Source organism: Kalmanozyma brasiliensis (assembly GCF_000497045.1).
Source record: "Kalmanozyma brasiliensis GHG001 unplaced genomic scaffold PSEUBRA_SCAF4, whole genome shotgun sequence".
NCBI lineage: Eukaryota > Fungi > Basidiomycota > Ustilaginomycetes > Ustilaginales > Kalmanozyma > Kalmanozyma brasiliensis.
The window spans coordinates 403413-427963 of NW_015961981.1; the positions used below are offsets into that span (position 1 = coordinate 403413).

The 24551-nt window shown below is 57.4% G+C and overlaps 9 protein-coding genes across 9 annotated transcripts; 3 read left to right on the forward strand and 6 right to left on the reverse strand.

The window, feature by feature from the left end:
- Positions 1 to 498: 498 nt before the first annotated feature.
- On the reverse strand, positions 499 to 2451 carry PSEUBRA_004821 (Phosphatidate cytidylyltransferase; the record flags this gene model as incomplete). The annotated part of the gene is made up of 1 exon (XM_016438331.1): positions 499 to 2451. One exon carries the CDS (start codon positions 2449 to 2451, stop codon positions 499 to 501), a length of 1953 nt encoding a protein of 650 aa, XP_016290783.1.
- Positions 2452 to 5328: 2877 nt separating this feature from the next.
- On the forward strand, positions 5329 to 6333 carry PSEUBRA_004822 (uncharacterized protein; the record flags this gene model as incomplete). Its single annotated transcript, XM_059465379.1, has 2 exons — positions 5329 to 5472; positions 5572 to 6333. 2 exons carry the CDS (start codon positions 5329 to 5331, stop codon positions 6331 to 6333), a joined length of 906 nt encoding a protein of 301 aa, XP_059320456.1.
- Positions 6334 to 7073: 740 nt separating this feature from the next.
- Positions 7074 to 8996, reverse strand: PSEUBRA_004823 (Transcription factor, fork head; the record flags this gene model as incomplete). Its single annotated transcript, XM_016438330.1, has 1 exon — positions 7074 to 8996. The coding sequence occupies one exon, from the start codon at positions 8994 to 8996 to the stop codon at positions 7074 to 7076; it is 1923 nt and encodes a 640-aa protein (XP_016290785.1).
- A 1966-nt stretch (positions 8997 to 10962) lies between these two features.
- On the forward strand, positions 10963 to 13077 carry PSEUBRA_004824 (Peptidase C19, ubiquitin carboxyl-terminal hydrolase; the record flags this gene model as incomplete). Its single annotated transcript, XM_059465380.1, has 1 exon — positions 10963 to 13077. The coding sequence occupies one exon, from the start codon at positions 10963 to 10965 to the stop codon at positions 13075 to 13077; it is 2115 nt and encodes a 704-aa protein (XP_059320457.1).
- Positions 13078 to 13731: 654 nt separating this feature from the next.
- Positions 13732 to 14306, reverse strand: PSEUBRA_004825 (uncharacterized protein; the record flags this gene model as incomplete). The annotated part of the gene is made up of 2 exons (XM_016438339.1): positions 13732 to 14013; positions 14148 to 14306. 2 exons carry the CDS (start codon positions 14304 to 14306, stop codon positions 13732 to 13734), a joined length of 441 nt encoding a protein of 146 aa, XP_016290787.1.
- Positions 14307 to 14969: 663 nt separating this feature from the next.
- Positions 14970 to 16817, reverse strand: PSEUBRA_004826 (Las1-like protein; the record flags this gene model as incomplete). Its single annotated transcript, XM_016438326.1, has 1 exon — positions 14970 to 16817. The coding sequence occupies one exon, from the start codon at positions 16815 to 16817 to the stop codon at positions 14970 to 14972; it is 1848 nt and encodes a 615-aa protein (XP_016290788.1).
- Positions 16818 to 17240: 423 nt separating this feature from the next.
- Positions 17241 to 18740, forward strand: PSEUBRA_004827 (DNAJ-containing protein, X-domain protein; the record flags this gene model as incomplete). The annotated part of the gene is made up of 1 exon (XM_016438318.1): positions 17241 to 18740. One exon carries the CDS (start codon positions 17241 to 17243, stop codon positions 18738 to 18740), a length of 1500 nt encoding a protein of 499 aa, XP_016290789.1.
- Positions 18741 to 19282: 542 nt separating this feature from the next.
- Positions 19283 to 20962, reverse strand: PSEUBRA_004828 (uncharacterized protein; the record flags this gene model as incomplete). The annotated part of the gene is made up of 1 exon (XM_016438329.1): positions 19283 to 20962. The coding sequence occupies one exon, from the start codon at positions 20960 to 20962 to the stop codon at positions 19283 to 19285; it is 1680 nt and encodes a 559-aa protein (XP_016290790.1).
- Positions 20963 to 23410: 2448 nt separating this feature from the next.
- PSEUBRA_004829 (uncharacterized protein) lies at positions 23411 to 24514 on the reverse strand (the record flags this gene model as incomplete). The annotated part of the gene is made up of 1 exon (XM_016438328.1): positions 23411 to 24514. One exon carries the CDS (start codon positions 24512 to 24514, stop codon positions 23411 to 23413), a length of 1104 nt encoding a protein of 367 aa, XP_016290791.1.
- Positions 24515 to 24551: the final 37 nt, after the last annotated feature.

The following is a 24551-nucleotide window of genomic DNA, read 5'->3' on the forward strand; positions in this document are numbered from 1 at the left end:
TGCGAGGAGAGAGAGGGACAGAGAGCGAGTGTATTTGTGATCGGAAGAACGAAGAGAAGCTGAAGCGCAGGAGGTCCTATAGCTGAACGAGGTCGAGATGGTGTTAGCGTCGAAGAGGCGATGGTGTTGAGTGATGTTGACTGCGCAATTTGAATAAGATTTAAGGTGGCCAAGCCACGTTGGGGGCACTTCACCTGTCTCTGCCTACCTTGCTCTCGCGCTTCACTTCGAGGCAGTGTTTTACGACGCCAAAAAACACACGACGAAATTGAGGACCTGAAATCCACGACCTCCTCATCTTGCCGCTGCCAACCTACGAACTCACACAATCGCGCCGAGCTCAGTCACAACTCAACGCCGGAAGCTGGGCCATAGCGTCCGCTGCATTGTTGGTGATGATGACTTGGAATTCCGACAGACACGAGAGGGATTGCTCCATCGAAGCGTGGTGAATACGAGTACAAGAGATGATGAGAACGGGTCAAGACAGCCAGCATCTCAAGCCTTGGGAAGCTTGCCTTGGCCCACGAGGTAGCGGCTGATCTCGTTGTACAGCTCAATCTGATCATCGAGCGTGAGCTGAGTGACGACGGTCTGCAGCACCGTGCCGACCGTGACGTGGTGCTCTCGGATGAGCGAAGTGTAGTAGACGTACGTGAAAAGACCCATCAGGAACTGGCAGTCGAACCGGTCGGTGAGACCACCGTGACCGGGAATGCTGTCACCAAAGTCCTTGATGTTGAAGGCACGCTTGAAGCCACTGGCAAAGAAACCTCCGAAGGGCGCCACCAGCGAGGCGAAGGAAGCCAATACGAGAGCGTGCAGCTGGAAAGGAGTCCAGGGCAGCGAAGAAACGCGGTGACCTACGATCGAAGATGCCAACGACGAAAGCGCAGGAGGCAGCGAAAGGTAGTGCCAGTGGAAAACAGGGTTGATCTCGCAGGTGATCTCCTTGAATGCGTTCATGCCCAGGCTGACAGCGGGGCAGATGAAGTAGTTGTAGCGTTGGAACAAGGTGGCCCAACCGAAGGCAAACACCTCGGTGACGAAGAAGGCTCCCACAAAGCCCTCAACTGTCTTCTTGGGACTGAGGTCGATCAATGGCGTCCTGCCGAACGTCATACCGCAGACGTAGGCAAAGACGTCATTGCAAACGACGAGGCAAGCAGGAACCCAGAGCCAGATGAGCCCCTCGAGGATGTTGTTGACCATGAAATGGCTCGAAAACACGATGAGAAGCAGCGACATGTGCACCCAGCAGAAGAGGCCGAATTGGTACTTGAGGTTGCGACGCTTGAGGTTCGAGACGAACGCCATGAAGCCAAACACGTAGAGCATGAACGAAAGGAAGCGATGGTGCCGGGCGAAGGGGATGAAGTAGGCGTCGACAAAGACAATGTGCTTGAAGTAGTAGATGATCGACTCGCCATACAAAAAGTAGTTGGCGGCGGCAAAGAAGTACCAGCTGAGCGTCTTGCTCCAAAGCTGATCGCGACGACGTTCGAGGCGCTTCTGAATGCGCTCCTCTTCCTCATTCTCGTCCACTTCGCTGGCGGCGGCGCTGTTGGGAGCCGACGACATGCGACTTGAACGTCCTGTGCCTCCACCGCCGCCGGTGACGGAGGGTCTGTTGGGGATGTTGAAGAGAGCTACCACCTCGCGATAGACGAGCGTCTGGCAGACCATGACAAACAGGATGAGGTACGGATGGCCGAGGAGCACGAGACCGATGAATCCTCCGATCATGGCGAAACCGAAGAGAGTCCTGTCCCAGACCTTTTTCCAGAATGCTTTGGAATCAGCGGAAGCATCTCCCTGACTCTGCTGCTGCTTCTGTTGCGGATTGGAGAGCTGCCTTTGCATGGGTTGGGGCTTGGCTGGCTCTGGTTGAGCCTGTCGCTGTGCGGGCTGCGATTTGTCTTTTTGGGAGGAGTCAACACCAACAGCGCTGGCTGCCTTGTCGAGAACGGACTCGAGCTTGGTCTCGGCTGCCTGTGCTAGCTTTGCAGGAGCGGAGGTCGGCTGAGCGGCTGCTTTGCCTTGCTTCGGGGCGCCAGGAGCGAAGGGAGCAGGGGGCGTGGGCACGTTATCGCTCTGAAGACCAACCTTCTCTGCGATAGTCGAGGTGAGGGATTCATGGCCGTTGACGCCATTGGTACCGTTGCCAGTGGCTGGCTTCGCTGTGTCCTGGGCTGCAGCGCCCTTGGAAGGCGTTGGGGCGGCCTTTTCGAACTGTGCCTCCGTTTTGGCCGGCTGAGCGGCTGCCTTGTCCTTGGCAGCGGGCTTCTTGGCTTCCTTGACAGGTGAGGCTTTGGGAGCAGCGGTCTGAGCTGGCTTAGCAGGTGTCTTCTGCTGAACGACCTCTTCCTCGTCGGATTCGATCTCTTCGACCTGGAGCGCCTCGAAGGCGGTGCGGGAGGCGAAGCGGCCGCCGTTGTGGGACGAAGCCATGGTGATCGACTTTGAAGGCCAGCAGATGGGCTGCAGGTCGGGTCCTTTTGGATGGTCTAGATGATGGCAGCAAGCAAGGAAGATGACTTGAGAAGCGGGGGATCTGTGCGCTCAGGCGCGAGACGCAGTCTGTTGGAAGCATTGATCAGCGTCCCAGCCTTTCCTGCACCGAGAAAATGCGGAAGGCAGGCTGAGCAGGCCAGCAGAGCGGATGACTGACGAAATGAACCGTGCTCACGTTTCTCGGAGTGGAGGACCGCACTACAAAATCAACGCTTGAACGCTCACAGGAAATCAAGTCAGTTGAAAGGGACACTTGAAAACGAGGAGTCGGCTTTTGTTTGTTCAGTCAGGGCGGCTACGCCAAGCCGCAAAGCGTGGAAGCATTTTGGTGCCGCTTTTTTGAAGATGTTACGTCCCACAAGTTGAACTTTTTGTGAAGCGTCGAGATGTAACACCCTGATTTCGGGCCAGTCGCGGGCCTGACAAGCCTTCTTGCCTTTGACTCTAGCACACGAAAGCTCACGGTGACCATTGGTTGCTCACTGTGTTGCTCGAGTGCTTCGCTCAAGCCATCGCGCTGACGCAGCTCGAAGGTCGAGCAATAAGTTAGCGAGCTTGCTTTGTGCACGCCACGCCGAGGTGGAACCCACGCATCTCGCGAAGAGTTGCGAGACATGCTGTTGGTGGTGGTGGTGGTGCTGCTGCGATTTCTTGTCCTCGCCGTGTTCCAACGAGAGTAAGAAAGGAGTCAGCAGTTCACATAGCAGCCTAGCACGATCTAAACAGCAGAGAGCGGGACTGAAATGGAGCTTTAGGCCCGAAACCATGTCGTCGAGACCGAAGCGAGCGAAAAGAACGCGTTTCATTGGATGCAGCGCGCCGATCCAAATGCACCTCGTGCATATGATCAGCGTGAGGGCTCAGCGTGTTGTCGCTTCTGTTGGTTGAGCGAGGGAAATGCGTTCGCCCTCTCTCGCTTGGTGGAAGTTTCAATCATACTGTAGGACCCCTGCAGCAGACACACACAGCCGCAGTGTGTACTGCCCTGTCGACCCCCTTGATCGCGCCGCTCGGGAAATTTTTGCCCTTTTGGATCTCCGCTGAACCTTACGCATCGATTGGAACCCACTTGTTGGCGGCCGGGTAGATGAGGCCACGGCTTCATTGGCTTGGTCGACCCACTGCATAACATGCCTGTTGGGAAGGGCTTGAGGCGTGGGCCATCATCGCAGCACGCCGACGCGGAAATCCAAGGGCTTCAGATGATTTCGGCAGTAGCCGCACGCGTCCTGCGTGGTGCTGCCAAGCTGTCAAAAGTGACAGGAATTTGGTTGTCTCGATTTTGGTCCGTCAGGAGGCTCTGCAGATCAAAGAAAGCGTGAAAAATTTCTTTTCAAAGAGGAAATCTGCCAAATGCAAAGCGCTTAGCCGGAAAATTGACATCACGAGGACCCCTGATCTTCAACGCAGGAGTGCAAGACCTGGCACTTGCGGATGGAAAACACTCGTACCGCCCAGAAGTCTACGTTTTGTCGAGTCAATTGAGGCTATTTTTGACGGCATGATGAGCTCTCATAGCACTTGAAAGCAGGAATTCACTCACATATAGAGTTGTGCCATAGAACTCGGTGGAAACGCTGAGTCTATGCCCCGATAAGGAAAAAAAAAGAGAAAAGAAAAAAGCCGAGACAAAGTGGCGCTAGATCTGCTGTGCATGTGAGAGCAAATGGACCGCGACCCTTTCGCTTGAGCACCGTGTAACCTGCTCGCCTGCTGTTCCGACTCGCTTAACACTGGACATCACACAACTCTGCAATAGCACACAGTCGAGACATCGGCAGAGGCGATGAGCAAGAGAGAAAGAGCGGATTGCACGCCGGAGCAGAGCCTCGTCGCGACGAATCGGTCGGCTCGTTCCGGCTGGGACAGTCACAGTACACCTTTTCACGCCAAAACTCTAAAAGCAATCAATCGCACTCGAGTCAGAGCTCGGCACGAAACCAGCCACGCGCTGTTCAACAGCCAGACAGACCCTTTCATCCCACTTTTTATTTTTTTTTTGTTTCCCTTTCTGGCTTGTTTTCATGCTCCCGATAGCAGTCGCTGCACCTGGCCCCTTACAGCTGAAGAGCGCTGTTGTCTGGTTGTGTACCGTCAAATGCTCGACCGATGAGCAGACTCGCTCGGATCCCTCCCCTGCTGGCTTCTTGTTGCACTGCGTGACTGTTGTCAGTACGCGCTCCGAGGGCCATGAGATTCGAACGCGGCACGAAGCCCCTTTCAATCTCGGGCCATCACGAGACAGAACCAAAGCCACAAGCTCTTCGCTCGAGTCTCGCTTGGCATGGTGCGCTTCCTACACGAGAGTCGACGGCGCTACTCCGTGGGTGACCTTGTCCTCTGCCGCTTGGCTGGCCTATCACAACTCGCCTTGGCTGCTTTCATTTAGACGCTCAACGCACCCATGCACCCACGCACTTTTCCGACATGCACACACGCTTGCCCTCCTGCACCTCGCCCACCGCAAAAGTTTGCAGCTGTAAGCTCTTGCCCACCAACCTACAATTGGCGTGCCAGCGCGCGCATAGTCCATATTGAACCGAAAGGGGGACTAAGCACTCCTGTGTGACTGTGACTAGACACACAAGGAAAGCCAGCGAAGTGAACGGAAACAGGCCCCCTTTCCGCACTTGTCCCATCTGGCCGCTCAGCTGAGTTCCTTTGTCCGCTCGCCTTTATATACTTGGCTGAGCTTCCTTTGGCCTCTTCTCCTCTTGCACTCACACATCCTATCTCTATCGCGATCCCATCTTCCTTCGCATCCACCACCACCACCACCGCTGCCACCACCACCACCGCACTACCATAATCACCATGTCTGCTGCTCCCGAGACCACCCCCGCCGCCGTCGCTCCCGTCGAGGAGATTGCCGCTCCCGTCGCCGCCGAGCAGACCCCTGTCACCACTGAGGCTGCTGCTGCCCCTGTCACTGAGGCTGCTGCTCCCGCTGAGGAGGCTGTAAGTACAATGTTGCGCAACACTTTGAGCAGCGTCGAATGAAAGCGCTGACCATCCCGCATCCGCATCGATACCTCGTCTGTCTCTCGACATCGACAGGCTGCCCCAGCTACCGTAGAGGAGGCTGCTGTCGCCGAGCCTGCCGTTGCGATCGGAGAGACCGCCACCGAGGCTCCTGCCACTGCTGCTGCCGTCGAGGAGGCCAAGCCCGAAGAGGCTGCCGCTGCCACTGACGACGCCGCTGCTGCCAAGGAGGCTGCCCCCAAGAAGGAGAAGCGTCAGTCGTTCCTCAACAAGATCATTGGCGCCATCAAGGAAAAGACCGCCAAGAAGGAGAAGCCCGCCGTCGCCAAGGAGGAGGCCACCACTGAGGAGGCCGCTGTCGCCGCTCCTGCTGAGGCCGAGTCCACCGAAGCTGCTGCTGCTCCCGCCATCCCTGAGGAGACCATTGCTGCTGCCCCCGCCGTCGAGGAGACGGCCGCTGCGCCTGCTGCCGTCGAGGAGGTCGCTCCCGCCACCGAGGAGGCTGCTGCTCCCGCTGCTGCCACTGAGGAGGCCAAGGAGGTCAAGATCGACGAGGCTGCTAAGGCTGACGCTCCCGCTCCCGATGTCGCCGCTCAGAAGATCAAGATTGGTCGTCGTCTGAGCGGCAAGTTCGGCGCTCTCTTCCACAAGCAGCCCAAGAAGACCGAGGAGGCCTCTGCCGCCACCGAGGAGCCCGCCGTCGCTGCTGAGGAGTCGGAGACTGCCGCCATCAACGAGAAGGTCCCCGAGGAGGTCGTCGCCGCCCCTGCTCCCGTCGCTCCCGTCGTCGTCGAGGAGGCTCCCAAGCCGGTTGCCCCTGTCGCTGCCGCCGCCTAAGCTCGCCCACCCTCGTTCATCTCTCTCTCTGCTTTCCGGATTCTTTTGCATGCTTCTCTCCGTCTTCTCGGTCCGCGGCTCTGTTGATTCTTCTCTTGTCTTTCCTCGCTCCGTGTCGCATCTCACGCTTCACGGTGCTCGGCTATACCCCTCGAATTCGACAAGGTTCGACCATGCACCATGATTCCCCTGACTCGCGCTTAGCGACATACCACCCGCAAACCCTCACATAATAGATGGTCCTCTGCTCTCGTAGTGGACCCCGCCTCTCGGTCACGCCCCCACGATATCCTTTGTACCTATTCACCCGTCCTTCTCGCACACGTGTCCTTCGGGCCTCGCGTTGAATGTCAAATGTTGTCGTGATGCTGCGATTGCGTTTGCTTGAGTGTGTGAGGGCGATTGTTCTCAGTTGACATGTTCTGGAGGATCAAGGACGAGCTCACGGTCTTCCTGATCAACTTGACCGCGAGAGAGCATGAGAGACAAGACACGAGAAACAGCGGCAGCGAGGCCATGGCTGAAGCAGGGTCCAATGCTGACCTTTGCGACTCAGACTGACGGAGACTTCGTCACAACGCACACCCATGGCAATTGTCAAGAGTACAAGTATAAATTGTTGACGTATCAAGAGGCCAAGAGAGAGAGAGAGGGAGAAGAGGGACGGTGAAGCACCGAGAGAGGGAGAGCCCTGGTGAAGAAGAATGATTGGGGAGAGATGTCTATCCAGCTGGGAGGAATCACGCTCCGTCCTGGGGCGGTGGGAGCTGGAAATCGCCCAGGTCAGCGCCACTGGTCCGCCTCTTGCGCGATCCTTCGCCGCCGAGCTGCCCGAGTGCGGACCCGCCATCGTTCGCATCGTTGGTCGGCTGCACCAGCGGCGTGAAGGAGAACCACGTCGAGTCGGCCGGTGAGGGACCCTCTAGTCCGTTCCCTGGAAAAGGGCTCGAGGCGGGGAAGCTCCCGCTGTAACCGCTCGCCATGCCAGACGTCGTATTGCTGTTGCTCGGCTGCGAAGGTTGGGGCTGCGGCGTCGCTCGCTGTGACGCTGACTGCTGTGACTGCGACTGCGACTGTGGCGTTTGTTGCGAAGACGTGCCCGGATTCTGGTTGAGACCGCGCTGCTGTTGCCCCGACATCTGGTTTCCCTGTTGGAGGTTGGCATACAGGTTACTGCCAAAGTTCGGATACGCGTTGTTGCTTGGCTGCCCTGGCTGACCCTGCTGCCCAGCCCCTTGCTGCTGTTGCTGTTGCTGCTGCTGAAGCAACGTGTATGCTCCAGGAATGCTACCGCCAAACGGATGACTGCTCTGCTCCATCTGGTACGCACCCATGCCCATGTTGACCTGCCCGTTGTTGGTGCTGTTCGCAGCGGCGAATGCATTCGCATCAAAGCCGGGGATGCCGGCAAAGATGGCCGAGTAGTCGTTGTTGCCAAAGTTGGCAAAGCTGGCCAAGTTGGCTGCGGACAGATCCTGCCCTTGCGCGGGGAACGGCATCGACTGCGGCCCACCGAGGTGAGGCACACTCTGCGCATTTCCCAACGGCTGTGGCCCGTTGGGTTGAAGGAAAGCCAGATTGGCAAAGCTCTGCGTGGCCATGCTGGCTTGCGCGTTCTGCGCCTGGTCCTGCATCGACTGCGTGTTCGGCTGCTGCCCGCCCAGGCTCAGATTCGTATCGTCGCCGCCCAGGCCCAGGTTGCTGGGCAACGCACTGTTCTGGGAGAGCGCACCAACCATGGGCAGCGACTCGCCAAAGTTGAAGTTGTTGGCGAGCGGACTGCCGTAGCTGTGGGCTGCCTGGGCGAGACCGATGCCGAGCGGTGATGTTCGCTGGCTGTGGTTCTGATGGGCATGCGAATTCTGGACGAGGTAGGGTGGGTTGGTGGTGTGAGACGAGGTGCCAAACTTGGAGCTGACGGTTCGAACGGGCGAGCCGTGGATGCTGCTCGGCCCTGCACTGCCTGCACGGCTATGTGCGTTGTTCTTGACTACATTGGCTACTCGACCTGTCTTCCAAGCCTCCTGTGCTTCCGGGCTGAGGGTCCACCAGCTACCCTTGCCAGCAGCACTGCTGGGTCTCGGGACTTTGACGAAGAGGTTGCCTTTGATGGAGAGGGTCGACTTGATACGGTTCTTGACACGAGCTTCCCAATCTTTGCCAAAGGCCCACTCGCGGATCTCTGGGAACTTGGAGCACATGCCCTCGAAGAGGTCTTGGATGACGAGACGACCGCTCTCGCTCTCTGCGATGGTCTGGCAGATCATCTCGCTCCAGTTGAGACGCTTGCCCGTGATGGCGCTGGCAGCTACGCGGGAGTTGCCTCCAGGCGTTGAGGTGCCTGTGCCTGGAAGGCGGCGCGGAGTGGCACCGGGCGAAGAAGCAGCCGAGTTGGGCAGGCTGATCGAGTAGTCGGAGAGCGCGGAGCTGAGAGCGTGCGGATGAAGGTGGGCGGGAAGAGCAGCAGTGCCTCCGGTGGCAGCATACTGCGAGAGCTGAGCATTGGCGTATGCGAGTGCCGAGGCGGTGTAGGCGCCTGAGGGCGAAGCTGGGGCGGTCAAGGAAGTTCCGACGATGTTATGTGGGTACTGATTGTTGACACCGCGGCCCAGAGCGGGACTGTTGGCGCCAGAGCCTTGATAGGAGGCCATGGTGGCGTTCATGTCCATCTCCACTGCTCTCGGTACTGGGCCGAGTTGAGTTCAGACAGCGGTGGGGTCGCCGAGTGAGCAGAATGGTGCGACAGGGACAGAAAAGCGCGTGTGATGCGGATGTTCAGCTTGTCGTGTCGCGTGTGCGCTATCGGTGCAGAAGTCAAGGATGAGCCGATTCGTGTTGCTGACCGTGAAGGCTGACGATCCGCTCAAAGCTTTGAGTATCGAGTCGTCCTGATAGAGCAAAGAGTGACAGCCACTTTGTGATCAGTTTGAGGAAACCGGGTTGCGTTCGATAGCTCTGTGACAGTGCTGATGTCGATGGTGTGCAGCTAGAAAGAGTCGGTAGACAGAGCGATCAGGTGACGCGGCGAGTAAAGATACACTTTGGTGGAGCGGCTCTGTAGATAAGAGCTTTGAAGGTGACACCCGAAATGAAGGGGCGATGCTCGGTGAAGAATCGAAAAGGAAGCCGAAGTATCGGAAGGGATCCGAATCGAACAGTGGATGGTGACGAGAAGGAAGCGACCGAGTGGACAATGGATAGGGTGGGTGATCGTGACAAGCGCGGATGCGAAGAGAATGGCGGGAATCACGCAGAAAGCCAAGGCTAAGGCCAAGGCGGCCCACTCAGGGACAGTCGCGGGGAGAGGCGATCGCCTTGAGTGGACCGTGAGCCAAAAAGGGACGACTCAGAGCCGAGAACGCTCGCTCACCCAAGACGCGGGGATAGAGCCCAGACAGTACTCCGACTGCAGTCACGATGATAGTCACCACAGTTGGGCCGCTTTTCGCTCAGCTCGTGTGGAGCTTTCGCGCTTTTCGCCTCCGCCCACGCCTCAGCGGGTTTCGCCTCTTCATTCGTGACCTTCTAGTATGCCGCATGGCAAGGATGCAGCAGACCAAGCAGACCAAAGGTCGGAGGAGCGCAGGCACTCATATGCAGCCCAACGACGCATCCAGTGGGGTCTCGCGATGCACGAACTGCCTCTTGAAACGGGCTGTCGTGTCACTATCGGCGGATGGTGAGTCAAGCGCTCGAAGCCCGTCATCGCCCCAGAGCGGCAGTTCCCGATTCAAAGGCAATGGAAAAGGTCAGCCTGCATTCAACTTGATACAAATTGAGACATCTTCTTATTCAAAAATACAAAACGAGCTGCAGCGGCTCACTAGATCGTTGTGAGGCTGCATTCTCTTTCAGCAGATCAGATTGAATTGGGCTTTCGAGACTTTCAAGACCACAGCTCACGCTTTCAGGCTGAGCCAGGCACGCTTCGAGAGCGCCATGTAGCAGTGACAGCTTCGAGCTACAGCACAGCTGCGAGCTGGACCATTGGGTTCCTGCTTGTCCCTTTGCATTGGAAGACAGTCTGCTGCGGTGGGCCACTTACCATGCTTTGTAAAAGATCATGGACATGTCTAGTCAGTCCCAGCGGACGGGAAAGGCTGTTGCAGAACTGGAGTTGGAGAGCTACATACTACTCCAGCACTCACTGGACGAGCTGCAGACCAGCTGCCATATTCCGCGCAGAAGGCCCCCTGGTCTTCCTATGAGCAGGGATGTAACATCGGATGATGGTGGGTCCGCTGCGCCTTTTGTGGAGGTGACGTCGCCTTTTTAGCCGCTTTCCGAGGAAGAAACTCAGTTTTTGCTCGGATGCTTCAAGAACTACAGTAGGACCCTGATGCAAACCATCCTCGCTCTCGCATGCTCTTTGACCTTTCTACCAGCACAACATCAAAAAACACCTGCATCCTTGTTCCAAAACGCGGCAGAAAGCGAGCGCGAAGCAGACGACACCCGCAGTGGAAGCTCGCCGACATTTCCCTTCTTCGGCAAGCTCCGTCCTTGGCGCCCACGCAAGTATCGCGTTCGATCCTGCGCTCGGTCGGCGGTTCCGGGACCATACCATCCCATGCGATCGAGCTTATGAGACAGCTGAGTGATCTCTGACAGCATCGGCGGGCGTCAGGGATGGGAAGCTATCGGTTCGTGCTCGTCGAACCTGCTGCCAGGCCAGCCTATCCTCTCTTTGGCGTCCTTCCAATACCAGCGACCATCGCCACGCAGGCATTGCTCGGCATTGGTGCTCTTCTCATCATTATTCTCGCTTTGGCAGCATACAGCGATATGCTCAAGCCAGGACTGCAATCAGTCTCGCGCCTCCATCCCTATACCCCTTCGGCTCCCTCCGACAAGGCTCAGTCATTGCGGCGGGCCCGCTCCGCTGCTCCCTCCTCCTCGCTCCATTCTTCAAGAGCTTCATCCCGGTCTTCAGCATCGACATCGAGAGCTCGCATAGCTAATCCAAAGTACAAGGGTCTACGCAACACGGGCAACACCTGCTTCTTCAACTCAACCCTGCAGTCAATATCGTCTCTCGCGCTATACCGCAAGTATCTCTATGTTCTGGTGGAAGAGGCAGAACGATGGGATACTCCAACACCCGTCATCGATGCACTGCTAGAGCTCGTCGAAGAGCTCGCTACACCAGGCGACCGGAACATGACGATAAACCCACAACAGCTCGTTCGTGCTCTCCAGAATCTGCCCTCCTCCTCGATACGAAGCCTCGTGGGTGCTCACCAGCAACAGGACGCGCACGAACTCTTTGCGCTTCTCAACGAGGCAGTCGATGCCGAAGCCAGAGCTATTCAGCATGAAAGACAAAAGAAGCTCGACAGCGAACAGGCTGGCTTCCGAGCGCTCATGGCGCCATCGCTGCCATGGAGCGGCTGCGGTGTGTATGCAGATCCAGCGCACGCTTCTGGTGCTCCTACATTGAACGGCACCTTCAACCCGCTCGAGATCCTTGGGATGACCGATAAATCCAACAGCACTTCCGCCGAAGCGAGCAAGATGCACTCAAGCAGCACCAGCAACACTCTCATGATCTCACCCTTCGACGCTCTCTTGGCGCAGCGCACCATCTGCCTCGATTGTGGATATTGCGAGGCGATCCGGCACTTTTCCACATCCGAGATCTCCCTGTCCGTGCCAGCGATGAACGTGAGTACTCGCACGTCCGAGATTACAGGTACATCAGCCTGCTCGTTGCAAGAATGCCTCGCGCAGTGGTCCGACTTGGAACAGGTCGATTGGATTTGCTGGAACTGCACGCTACGCAACACCTTGCAAGCTGTCAAGGAGGATCTCTCCAACAAAGGTTCCGCCACAAAGCAGAACGGAGTAGCCGCGAACGGCTCCGCTCATGCATTGTCGAACGGCAACTTGACTCCAGCAAAGAAGAAGCGACTTGCTCAGCTCAGGTCGAAGGAAACCAAGCTGACTCGCATTCTGGAGTCTGGCTTGTCAGAGGACGAGCTCAAGCAATCTTCCGAGGATCCCGCCTCGCCCTGGTTCAACATATTGAACAACATCCAGCTCAAAAAGACGCTCAGTCGACTGTCCACGAAACAGATCATGATCTCTCGACCTCCCCGCGTGCTGACGTTGCACCTCAACCGGTCCTCGTATTCGGCCTCTTCATGGGCACCATCGAAGAACAATCGTCACGTGCTGTTTCCAGAGTATCTCGACTTGAGTGACTTCACCCTTCAGGGAAGCATCTCGCTGGACGGGAGGCAGACTATGAACTCGAATGCCATTGGCAGAGACGATGGTCCGGATGCAAAAGCGGAATCCCTCTACCGGCTGGCTGCTATTGTCGTACACTACGGCTCGCACTCATTTGGACATTACATTGCGTTCAAGCGCGTTTCTGGGGCAGGCGAGTCAGGATACGATGGGATTGCCGACCAAGGCGCGGGGGACAGCTGGCTGCGGATCTCAGACGAAAGCGTCTCACCTGCCACCATTCAGCAGGTCAAGCAGGAGAACCCGTATATGCTCTTCTACGAGCTTATGCCGGCGAGAGCTCAGCAGGACAAGATCGAGCTTCCGGACGGGGCGGACTATGCCATGCTGCAAAAAGCGATAGCTGGGGCGATGGGCGCGAATGGACACAGTAAGACTGGAACGGACGAAGGCGCGAGTAGTGTTACCTCCTCGAGAGCGAGTCCCGGTCCGAGCTCTTTACGGATCAGGCCGAGGACGGTACATCGATGGAGCACTCCACCAGTAGCGTAGCATTTCAATTCGGGGCGGTACGGTTCCATCGCATGACAACTTGATTCAATGACAGCCCGAGCCACGCAGACTCACAAGTGTTCTTCTTGTGGCAGCGAAAGCATCTCACATCTTCTCCCGCGGTGTATCTCTGTCTGTCGACCTTTGATGTTCTTTCCCGATTCCGCGCTCCTGTTTTGTCCGTTCCGCTCGCACGTCTCACTTTCCTTGCCCGACACCTCGCATCCCGTCTGTTTTAATCGCCGTAACGTGCCGCTCCCGTGACTCGCCGTACCATCACACGTCACACGTTCCTTGTCAGCGTCTGAGGACCAAGGCCATAAATCGTCGAGTGACTTGCTCGAAAGCGGGACCGATGGGAATCGTGGAAAGTTTCTCCTCAAATGCAATGCCATTCAAAGCGGTCTCATAACCGCTCTTGGGCGAGACTGCAGCAGAGGTAGAATGCCTCCTTAGACTCTCGAGACGTTGCTGGCATCGCACTGCTTCGATCCAGCGGCCGGCTCACCTCGTCACACCAGTTTGCAGCAGAGAAGCTCCTACGGATCTTCAATTTGAATGTCACACCGCGTCGACCGTGTCATGAAAGCTTTTCGCATTGAGATGCAGCATAGTGCGAAGATGGAGCGATGTGGCGGAGAGATTCCGGGGCGTTTAGTCGGTCTTAGCAGCCTTTCCATCGTCGTCGTTGCCCTCGTCGTCGGCTTTCCTCTTGCTACCCGTAGCGGCATCGTCCTCCTCCTCATCCTCGTCTTCCTCTTCCTCCTCGTCTTCTCCGCCCTCAACTTCGTCTTCATCTTGCGCCTCCTCCTCGGCATCGTCGTCCACCTCGTCGTCGTTGCCCTCTACCACCGCCTCGTCGTCCTCGTCGACATCTCCCTCCTCTTCCTCCTCGTCCTCCTCGTAGTCGCCTTCCTCTTCGTCGTCGTCCTCCTCCTGCATCACCACGTTCGTGACAGATAGGATGGGCAGTAGTGGAACGGAGGGAGCACCACATGACATGCGTGAGGAAAGGGGAAGTCAGCAACCCGAATCACAGAAACAATCTAGAGGGCTTGCGGAATACGTACAAAGTCTTCATCGTCCTCATCGTCCTCGTCCTCATCGGCGAGCTCCTCGGCGGCGTTCTTCTCGGCGGTCTGCGCAGCATCGCGCTTGTTCTCCTTGACCGACGACTCGATGCCGCCCACGTCGGCGGACGAAGAGGTCTTGGCGGCGGCTCCTGTCATTGTTACGTTATGGGTGTGTGGGGGGCGATTCCTGTGTAAGTTGGTGCGGGTTGATGTTGGTGGTACGAGGTGAAGCTAAAGGGGCGGCCTGGCGAGGTCTCTATAGCGAAAAGTGGAGTCTCCTGCTGTAGACGGCCACACAATATGCAGCGGGCATCGCTCGAAACGGCCACTGTACGCCGCGGCCCAAGTACCAGCCAGACGCGAAGATTCCCTTGCAAGCAGAGGACGACACAGATCCCGCTGTCCATTTACGCGGCCTTCGCACAGCCAAAGGCTGGTCTGAGCGCACTGGCAACGCGTCAAATTGCTGACAAGCAAAGGTCGATGAATGAGAAGAATTGCCGCTGTGCGCACTGACCTGAAATGCACCAGAACAAAAGGAGGGGCCATTTTCCAACTTCTAGCGGCTGACCTGCAGGATGATGTGCGACTTGCTGCACGCGTGCGGGTTGCATGAGCGATCGCTGGGACGCTGGCCCGATATGATTTACAACAGGGTCGCGGATCGGCGATGCGTGTATCTCGATCGTCTTCCTGTCGGAGCATACACCCCCCACCAAGACGGGGCCTTGCTCACGTTGATCACTTTCATGCGGCTCAACAGTCGAGCAGATGTACGATGGAGGAGACGTGTCCATTGACCGACGGCTTATGCTACGTTCATACAACAAGATTGGGGATCTTGCCACTGAGACAGCCGAAAGGGGTAGGTTTCCAGTCGGCCGGCGCCATGGACCAGCCCGTTGGCATCTTTTTCGCTGCTACATCAACCATTGCAGCGCCTTCGACCGCATCTATGGTCTCATTCTGAGCAGTATCGTAGCTCCTCTGACCGCTGTCACCGCTGTTCTCACCCCACTCCAGCCCCTCCATCTCAACTAACCTCCTCTGCATGACCTCCAGCTGCGACTCGAACCCTGACTCGTCCTGCATCGGCGTCTGCACATCTTCGTCATCGGATGAAGTTGCGGTCACAAAGGCGGACACTTTGAGCACGTCCACCAGCGGTCCGATGCGCGTTTTCAGCTCGACGTTGCGCTCGCACAGGAACTCGAGGATCGATGTCGATGCGGGGAAGCGGAGCGGTAGACATAGCTCGGCGACTTCGGCGTCGGTGATGAGCGTCGTTGTGCCGCGGCTGGTGGATGCATGGGAGGTGGGAGGTGCGTGCGCGACGAGGTGGCGCAACCAGGCATCGGCTGTTTCGCGGTAGGTCGGATCGGTGTATGCGATTGTCTTCCATGCTTGGTTGTGCGGGTCGGAGTCGGCGTCGGCGGGGGCTTCCACTCCGGCGTCTACCTGCATCAATGTGTCAGACGCATCGTCGACGGGCTCCATCTCGCGCACAGCACCTTCGACGAGTTCCTCCGCGAGAATCTGGCCAAAGATTGGCCCATATGTATCGCGCATGTACCCCAGCAACGGCATCCACAAGCTTGCCAGCTCGCCCGGAAGCACCACCTCATCCTCGACCTGAACGCGCTTCGACCTGCCCAGCGGAACCATTCCTCCCGGCTTCACCAGCTGATTCACCAATGCACCCAGCGCTGCCCGGGTACACTCATCTACGTCGTCGGGGTCCATCACCGCCGCACCCCGTACATCAATCTCCTCATCCTTACCCTTCTTGTGTGCGCTATCGATGAGCTGGGCGCCAAAGCTCGGGTCGAGCGTTCTCATACGGTACACGAAGCCGGAGAATTGCTTGTACAGCCGGCTGAATTGGTCTTTGGACTTCTTGGCGAGACTGCGGTCGCGTGTGACCTGCTTGGCGAGGGTGCGATAGTCGGACAGTGTCTGACGCAGGTCCTGGAGTGCTTTGCGACGATCCTTCTTGCGGGTCTTCTCTGCCTCGGATTCTTTGGTCGTGACCTGGCTGGTGGAGGCTTCTGCGTCGACATCCATAGCTTCGCCTTCGTCGTTGCCGAAGCGGATGGCGTTTGGTCCTTCGAACAGCTGCGGGATCCAGAAGTGTCGTCGGAGCCATGCGAGTGCCAGCCCTGCTGCTTGCCGACACACGTTGATGCTAGGCAGCTCTTCGTGCGTGACGGCGTGTCGAATCTCGACGAACCACTGCGGTAGTCCGATGCGGGCGGCGATGGCTCCGATCGACTGCGCGAACCCGCCCGTCTGATGCGAATCGACCACACTGTTGACGAAGCGGGTCAGCGCGAGACTGTAGTTGAGCCTCACTCCGAGTTCTGCGCCGCCGCCGAGCTGCTCGAGCGCATATCGTGGGGATGAAGTGGATGCGGAGTCAGAGCCGATGCTGGAGGCTGCGATCTGCTGCATGTGCTCGTCGAGGATGACGCTTTGTACGAGGAGCGCGGTGGTCTCGACAGCAAACGGGCATGCGGATCGATTGATCCAGAGCTGGACGGTGGAGAGGGCATCGTGACGGTCTTTTGCGGAGAAGTGCGCTTGCGAGTCGGGGTAGAGATGGCGAAAGATCTCGAGCAGTTCGGCCTGCCTCGAGTGAAGGAAGGGCGACCTCTTGGGCGGCTTCATTTCGAGTATGAGTGGGTATGCAGCGCCGAAACAATGCTGCGCTCTGGGTCGTGATGGTAGAGAAGCAAGGCGTGCCTGCTGATGAAGGATGAGCTTCTTGACATGACACTTCAAGACCCTGCTTAGGTCTTCTTGGATTTCAAAAAATCGAGACCGACACTTCCGCTAGCCGAAGGAAAGAATTTCATCCCACTCAGCAGCGCAAAGCAAGCCGCCCGCCCAGCTGCAGGGGGAACGAGCTCAGCACTCACGCGACAACACCTGAAATGATGAAGTTTTTGTTATCAAATGGCCCTGGCTTGTGGAACCTTGCTTCCTGACGACCACACCCTGTCGATTCATCTGCGAAGGATCCTCGACATACACTGACACTCGTCAAAACCCTCCAACGGCGATACACCTGGCGCATCATTGTCGCCCACCATGGCATCCCTCAACGTGACCTCGCGTCCAAAACAAGCCTTCATCGCCGTCTCGTGTCCATACACCACCTGTCGAGCCTCGATCGAGTACCTTCCACCGTCCGCTTCGGACCTCGCCGCTCTTCCATCCCACGAAACCTCCTTTACCGTCACATGTTGTAGCTGCAACAAGCAGTTCGAGCCGCCGAATGCGACCAAGATGGTGCGCGAGGCGCGCAAGTCTGGCGGCAAGGACGTTGCTGCACGCAAACGCCGCATCGGTACGGACGAGAACCCGCTCGACATGGCCTACTACGACGCACTCGGCGTTCCTGCCACCGCCACGATCGAGGAGATCAAAAAGGCGTATCGCAAGCTGGCGATCAAGCTGCATCCCGATAAGAACCCCAACAACCCCGAGGTGGAGGAGAAGTTCAAGGCGCTGGCGACGGCGTATCATGTGCTGTCGGATCCAGAGCTGCGACACAAGTACAACGAGTTTGGAGCGAGTACGCCGGGTTTGACGCCGGAAGACGGCTTTGTCGATCCCGAGGAGGTGTTCGGCTCCCTGTTCGGTGGCGAGCGATTCGCCGATATCATCGGCACCATCTCCATCGGCAAAGACATGAAGGACGCCCTCCAGCAGGATTCCGACGATCTCGAGCGTCAAGCCAATGGCGAAAGCACAGCTGAGGGGGACAGCAGCAAAAAGCCCGAGCTGACACCCGAGCAGAAGGCAGCCAAAGAGGAGAAGGAGCGCAAGCAAACCGCCGAGCGCGAAAAGCAGCGCGCCGAACGCGTCGCCAAGCTCGTCGAGAAGCTGGTGCGCAAGCTCAGCATCTACACGGAGAGCGTGCGCCACGCGCACGATCCGGCGCTCGAGCGCGAGGTCGAAAAGAGCTTCCGCGAGATCACGCGGTTGGAGGCGGAAGAGTTGAAGCACGAGTCGTACGGCGTCGAGCTGCTCAATGCTGTTGGCTTCGTGTACAGCGCCAAGAGCAAACACTACCTCGCCAGCACGGGACTGTTCGGGTCGTTTGGAGGGGTGTTCCATTCGGCTGCCTCGAGCATCCATGTCGTCCGCGAGACCGTGTCAACGGTTAGGGCGGCACTCGAGTTGAAAAAGGTGTTTGAGGAGCTGGCCAAGGCTGAGGAGGCAGGCATTACGGTGGACAGGAAGCGCGAGCTCGAAGAGCAAGCGGCCGAGAAGGGCATGCGCGCGTTGTTCAAGGGCGCAAAGTTGGAGGTGGAGAGCGTCATCAGGGAGGTGAGCGAGGCCGTGTTGTACGATACCCAAATCGGCAAGGAGACGCAGAGGCTACGGGCGCAGGCGTTGGGCATTGTCGGCGAGATCTACATGGGCGTCAAGAAGGACAAGGAGGATGCGGCGCCGGCCGTGGGCGCGGGAGAGAGCGAGGCCAATGCGGCCGGTGGTGACGAATTTGTCAAGGTCGACACCAAGGCGTCCAAGGAAAGGGATCAGAAGCAGCAGAATGGCCAAGAGCCTCCACAACCGTGGTGATCTCGCTCCTCTCACCTTGGCAATATATCATTTTTGCATCATCACAACAAAGTGAGGGTTGACCAAAAGGGAGACCAGGGGTGACGAACGTGAGAAGAGCTACAAAGACTGAGATCAACATCACGAGTGACAACAGCCGTGTTGAAGGCAATGAAACGGGTGCGGATGGCAAGTAGAGACTCACAAAAGATGGGCAGGACATCACATGCTGGCGATAAGAAGGTAAAAAGGAAGTCACAACTGAAAGAGGAGGCCCGCGATCATCGTGGAAGGTGATGAGACGAACACGAACAGCAAGCCCGACGCCAAAGGCGAGAAGCGCTTCTTCTCGCTTGAACAGACACTCCTGTGACCATCTCGCGCACTTCGCAGCTTTTTGCAGACAGACGACACACTCCGACATACAGTACCACTTGAGCATTCAGGACCTGGCGACACACACACTTGCAGCGACGACAAACAAATGCATTCACATAACTGGAGCATGATAAAGAAAGGGGTATGATGATCATAACGAAAACGAAACGGAAATGTCCTTTGTTTCAAGCCCGCGTAGAGCTGGGCTGGGCGTTATCAAACTGCATCTCGGGCACGTACCCTTTGGGCGGGTGTGTTGAGGAGAGATGCGGGCTTTCTGGTGGCGTAGGGACTGCGCTCGATGTGTGCGAGTAGAACCCAGGCGAAGGAGGGGCCAACATCGGCATCGATGGCAGGAAGGGCATGCCCATTTGGGGTGCAAAGTAGGGCATGGGCACTTGGAGTGCTCCAGCCGCAGGGTTGAACATCATCGACTGGCTTGTAGGTGGCCACATCGGGAGACCCATCGGAGGCATGACGGGTGACATTTGCGGAGGTGTGCCAAAACCTGTCATGGGCATTCCTGGCATCACAGGCATGCCGGGCATGCCTGGCAGCCCCACCATCGAGGGTGAAGCAGGGAAGCCCGAGCCATGACCCCAGGTGCCCATCGAGGGCGAAGTCATCATGCCGCCACCTGAACTCATGATCGAATCACGATGCGTGTTTCGGGTTTGACCCGATCGCGACTTGACCGAGTTGAAGCGTGCGTCATTAGCACTCGGCAGTTCCGCAAGCCACTCGGCAGGGGCCTCGCTGCGTCTGCGAGAAGGTCGCGATGAACGAGCGGTACCGTCGAGCAGGGTGCTAGTGCGACGATCGGCTGCGCTCATCGTAGCATACGCAGCGGTGGCATCAGAGTTCGTGCGCGCCCGCCCTGCCGTACGGATCTCCGACATGGACTGACGTTGCATGCGATTGCCAGGATTGAGCGGAGACGAGGGCGACTGCGGCTGCTTCGCTTGTGGTGGAAGCGACATGCGCACCGAGCCTGTTGGCGATGGGAACGAGTCGGTCTCTGCCGATCGATTGAGGATCGGTCGCACCATGGTGCCGACTTCAGACCCAGACGCCGATGGAGCGGTGGACAAGTGGATGAGCGGAGGACGAGCAACGCTCATCCTCTGACTCTGGCGGATACTAGCTGGAACGCGTGATACATTGTTCTCGGTATTGCCCTTGGTCATGACGCCCATCTCGTTGACGGCATCCGACTCCTCGATGGATTGACTGCGCTGACTGAGTGTGGCAGCAGAGACCAGCGTCATCTGAGACTGGGTCTCTTGACCTGCCGAGTCGGTCTTGCGCATGCTAGCAGCTGGACTGGCGGCGCTGCCTGCCAAGGTCTCGCTGGTAGTGTTGGTGGTCTGCGTCTCCATCTGCTGCGATTGCGGGGGCACAAAGTCAATGTGACGACCCAAGAGACGCGCGAGCTGCTGCGAGTTGTTGGCGCGGCCATCGTATTTGGGTCTTGCGTGGATGAGAAGCTTGCTGGCTTCCAAGATTTCGTCGTCTTTCCAGAGAGTCCATCCGATGGCGACACGACGGGTGATGCCCTTCCAGTACGGGCTGGAGGTGGGGTGTATATGCGAGACGAGTTTGCCGCCCTCGACTGTGATGTCGATGATGCTGGGTTCGGCCTTGACGCCCGTTTGCGGATCGACCTTGAGAGCCCAGTGTTCCGTTTCCAGACCGCGATTGCGCATGGCTGCTTTGAGACCATCTGCATCGATGCCGACGAGGTCGAGAGGTACATCCTTGGCATCGACGGGGGTCGAGACGAGCCAGACTCGCCTTGCTTCGGGATGAGGAGCCGGGTTGACCTCCTCGACCACCACGGCCTTGGACGACATGCAATTTCCCATTGTTCCGAGATGAGCAATGTGAAATCGCGCTTAGGGAAGGTGCGCAGCTGCTAGTTGAGAAGACCTTGACGATGCGAGTCGCGATGGGTGATGTCGGAGAGCCGAGGGTGCAGGCTAGCTTGCTGAGACGAAGCGGGTGGAATGTGTCTAGACTGATCGGAGCATTGCGAACGAGAGCCGTGCGTAGTGAGTGAGGCTGGGGATAGACGTGCTAGCGCAGCAGAAGACGTCCTTTGAGAACGTTGCTAAGCCTGCGAGTCGAGACGCAAGCTGGAGCTGGCGAAGGACGGTTGCGAGGTTAACGAAGGTGACGCTGAGCAGCTTTGAACACGGTGTGATTCGTGGATGAAGCAATGTGGTAGAGAGAAGCGAAGACGATGGGAGGTGGAAAGGATGGAGTCGATGGAGTGAGCCAGAAAGCTGAGTCTAGTAAGGGATGCGTAGGAAAGGGACGGATATACAGAAGCGCACGCAGAGCGGGAGGCAGAGAGGAAGAGAGAGGCAGGCGTGCAGCGGCCAAAGTCGAGCGTGGGACCGAGACTGTCGACTTATGCACGTTGTCAGCGACTCCGACAGATCGCGGATGCAGCAGGCGTGAATGTCGGAGGCGAAGCGAGACAAACGTGATTGACAGAACACCTCATCATCATCTCTCTCTCTCTCTCTCTGACTCGCACTTTCTCGCCTTGTTGTCCTTGTTGCAATGCAACGTCAGCAAGGCTCAGTCGGTTCGCTAGCAAATGAAGCCATTGCGTCTGCAACGGTGGGCTGCTTGAGACCATCCAAGCCAGGCCAAGAGCGAGTTCGGATCCAGCGATCCATCTGAACTGTTTTTATTTTTCTTAAGATGCGGGCCGAAAAGAGCGCGAGAAAGCAACTTGAACTCAGATCTCGCTCTGATTCCAAGCGAGCCAAGCCTCAATCCAAGCTCCAAGCCAACAAAAGCTCAAGCCAGAGTCAAAGTCAGGATAAGCATGCGGCCGTCACCCGCAAGTAGCTTGACATGAATCGTATGGCAAGCTTGACCTTGTGCTCTGGTCGACCATCGGATGGGGACGACAAAGCTTGGCAAAGCCACGGAGATGGTCCACCGGCATCTTAAGCAAGAGCAAGGAGCCCCCTCGCTAACGATTACTTGACTTCGACTTGGCACAATGACGGGACCGTGGCCCCACATTGTGCGCCTTGAACCTGCGGGACGGCGTGCATCTGCACGAGTACGCAATACGGGCGTCCAGATGAGCTGATTTTGAAGGAGAGAGAAAAGGGCGGGAAAGCGGAATCCAGACGACGGCTGGTTCGTATTTGCTTTCTGCTTTGCTTGGCAAGGTCAAGAAGCGAGAGAGCTGTCGAGATCTCACCCGTCTCGCAACTTGACAAGCGGCGCGACAGCCGGCCTTGAACCCTTGAAGCGCGCCTCGCTTATTGTCGACCAAGGGGGAATTGTCTCACCTTTCCTTCGGCTTGTCAGCGCTGCTTCTCAATGATCAACACACACACAAAAGACACTGACAGGACCCTGAAGCTCGTTTTCTATAATTTTCTCATGTGCAAGGCGATCAGAGGCGACAGCGGACTCGAGGCGGAACGTGGATCCCTCCCACAGCGGGCCGAAGCAGCAAGTGCCCATCCACATGTGTCAATAACTTGCTCTCGGGCTGAAACGTGCGGACCTTCTCATGACTCCTTGTTTGCAACCATGTCGGGTGCAGCATCGTCCGCATTCAGGCCCACACACACTTCATCTCAACCCGCCCGCCACCATGATGATCGAGGCTCGAGCGGTGCTTTGGTCCGAATTGAGAAGTTGACCAGGGCGCCACAACAACGCTCAACTCAGCAACAGCCAGTTGCCTCATGTGGCGCTACGTTTGCCCACGGGCAAGACATCGTGAGGCACGAGCAAAAACACGGGCTTCATACCGTGTTCCTCCTCAACTCCACCCGAGCTGGGAGCGGAATGTTTGGACAGCTTCGGCTGTTGCAAGTCTTTGGCGACGAGAACATTCCGTAGAACCAGATGCAAGGTGATGTCGTGGCTGCTTGCGGGCTTCAAGCTGGCTTGTTTAAGATCTACCCGTTTGGCGGCGGCTGTTGTTGATGGTTGCCATCGCGACTGCACCTTTTTCAAAGTCCGCTTACCCGCCAGCTTAGGCGCTCGCTTCTGGCTTGCAGTTGCACTTGATGTTGGTCCAGACCGCTGCACGCTGCTGCCCTTCAACAGGTGGTGCAGTAGGCACTCACTGTCACAACCCACCTGGCAGCTCAACGAGGTCACTGCAGATCATCTGATCGTCGCATCGCTGCTCTTCCAGTCAAGCACTTTTTCAGGCCTTCAGTGTGAGATCGAGTTGCAGGCACATCAGAGCTGAAATTGCCGCTATATGATGAACCGATGTCTTGTTCGCTCTGAACAGCAGCTTCCACGGCTCCTGCATCGCTATGGCTCTACTTCCGCCGACCCTTGCCACCCTTAGAAGACGATCCACCAGACTTCTTGCCGTTGACTTTCGATATCTCCTGCGACGAGAGCTTGAGCATGCCGCCCTGGAACTTGCCGATCCCCATTCCCAATCCACGCTGTCGTTTCCTCGTCTCCTTCTTGAGGCCCATCTCGGTCGCTGTCGCCTGGCTCGAGTAGCCTTGCTTGAGCGAAGGATGCCAGGTGCCCAGCTCCTTTGCCTTCTCCCGCTCCTTGTCTCTCCTCTCGCCCGCTGCCTTTCGCATGCCTTGTCGAATCGCAGCGGGTGCCTTTGAGAGCTGCTGTCGTTTCAGCTCGCTCTCTCCCCATCCGCGTCCGACTGCTTGGCCTTTGCGTTGTGAGTCGGTAGCAGAGAGCTCCATGATGCGTGCGATCGTGTCGTTCGAGGAAAGATTCGATTTGCCCTTTGATGTGTTGCCCGTGCCTGGGGCAAAAAGCGTCGTAGAAAGGAGCTCGGACAGCAGCCGATCGTTCGCTACGAGCTGCTTCTCCTCCTCCTCTTCCGCTGTTGTCGGCTTTGTTGATGCAGTCTGGTCTTCAGTGCCAATCTTGTCGATCTTGGACGACATGAAGGCTTTCCAGCCCTTCTTGGCGTCTTTTAGCTCGTCAGCGTCGGGACGTGATTCGCCGCCGAAGACGACTGTCTCGACTGCTCTTGAATTCGGGAGCTTCTTCTTGCCGTTGCTCTGCTTCGAGACGGCTGTAGCGCTTGCCGACTCTGCTGAGGCTGCCCCCGTCGAATCTGTGGACCCAAAGAGGACATCCATCTCATCTTGCTCTCTGGCTGGTGCCTGTTCGATTTCGGAGGGACCACTTTGCTGCTCCGCGAGACGCTTGCGCTTCTTGCTTGAAAGCTTCTTCTTGCTTGAAGATGCTTCATCGTCGCCACCTGCTGTTGACGTGCTGGACTCGGGCAGATCGAAAGACGAAAGGAAGGCGTTGCCAAATGCTTCGAGCTGGGCGAGCTGTGCAGCTTGAGCCTCTGCATCCTGGTCCTCCTCTTGACTGTGAACCCGCTTGGCCTTCGCTTTTGCGGCAGCCACAGCCTTCTTGGCGCCCAAGGTGCTCATCTTGGCCGTGTCTGTGCTGCTTGCTGGATATCCGAGG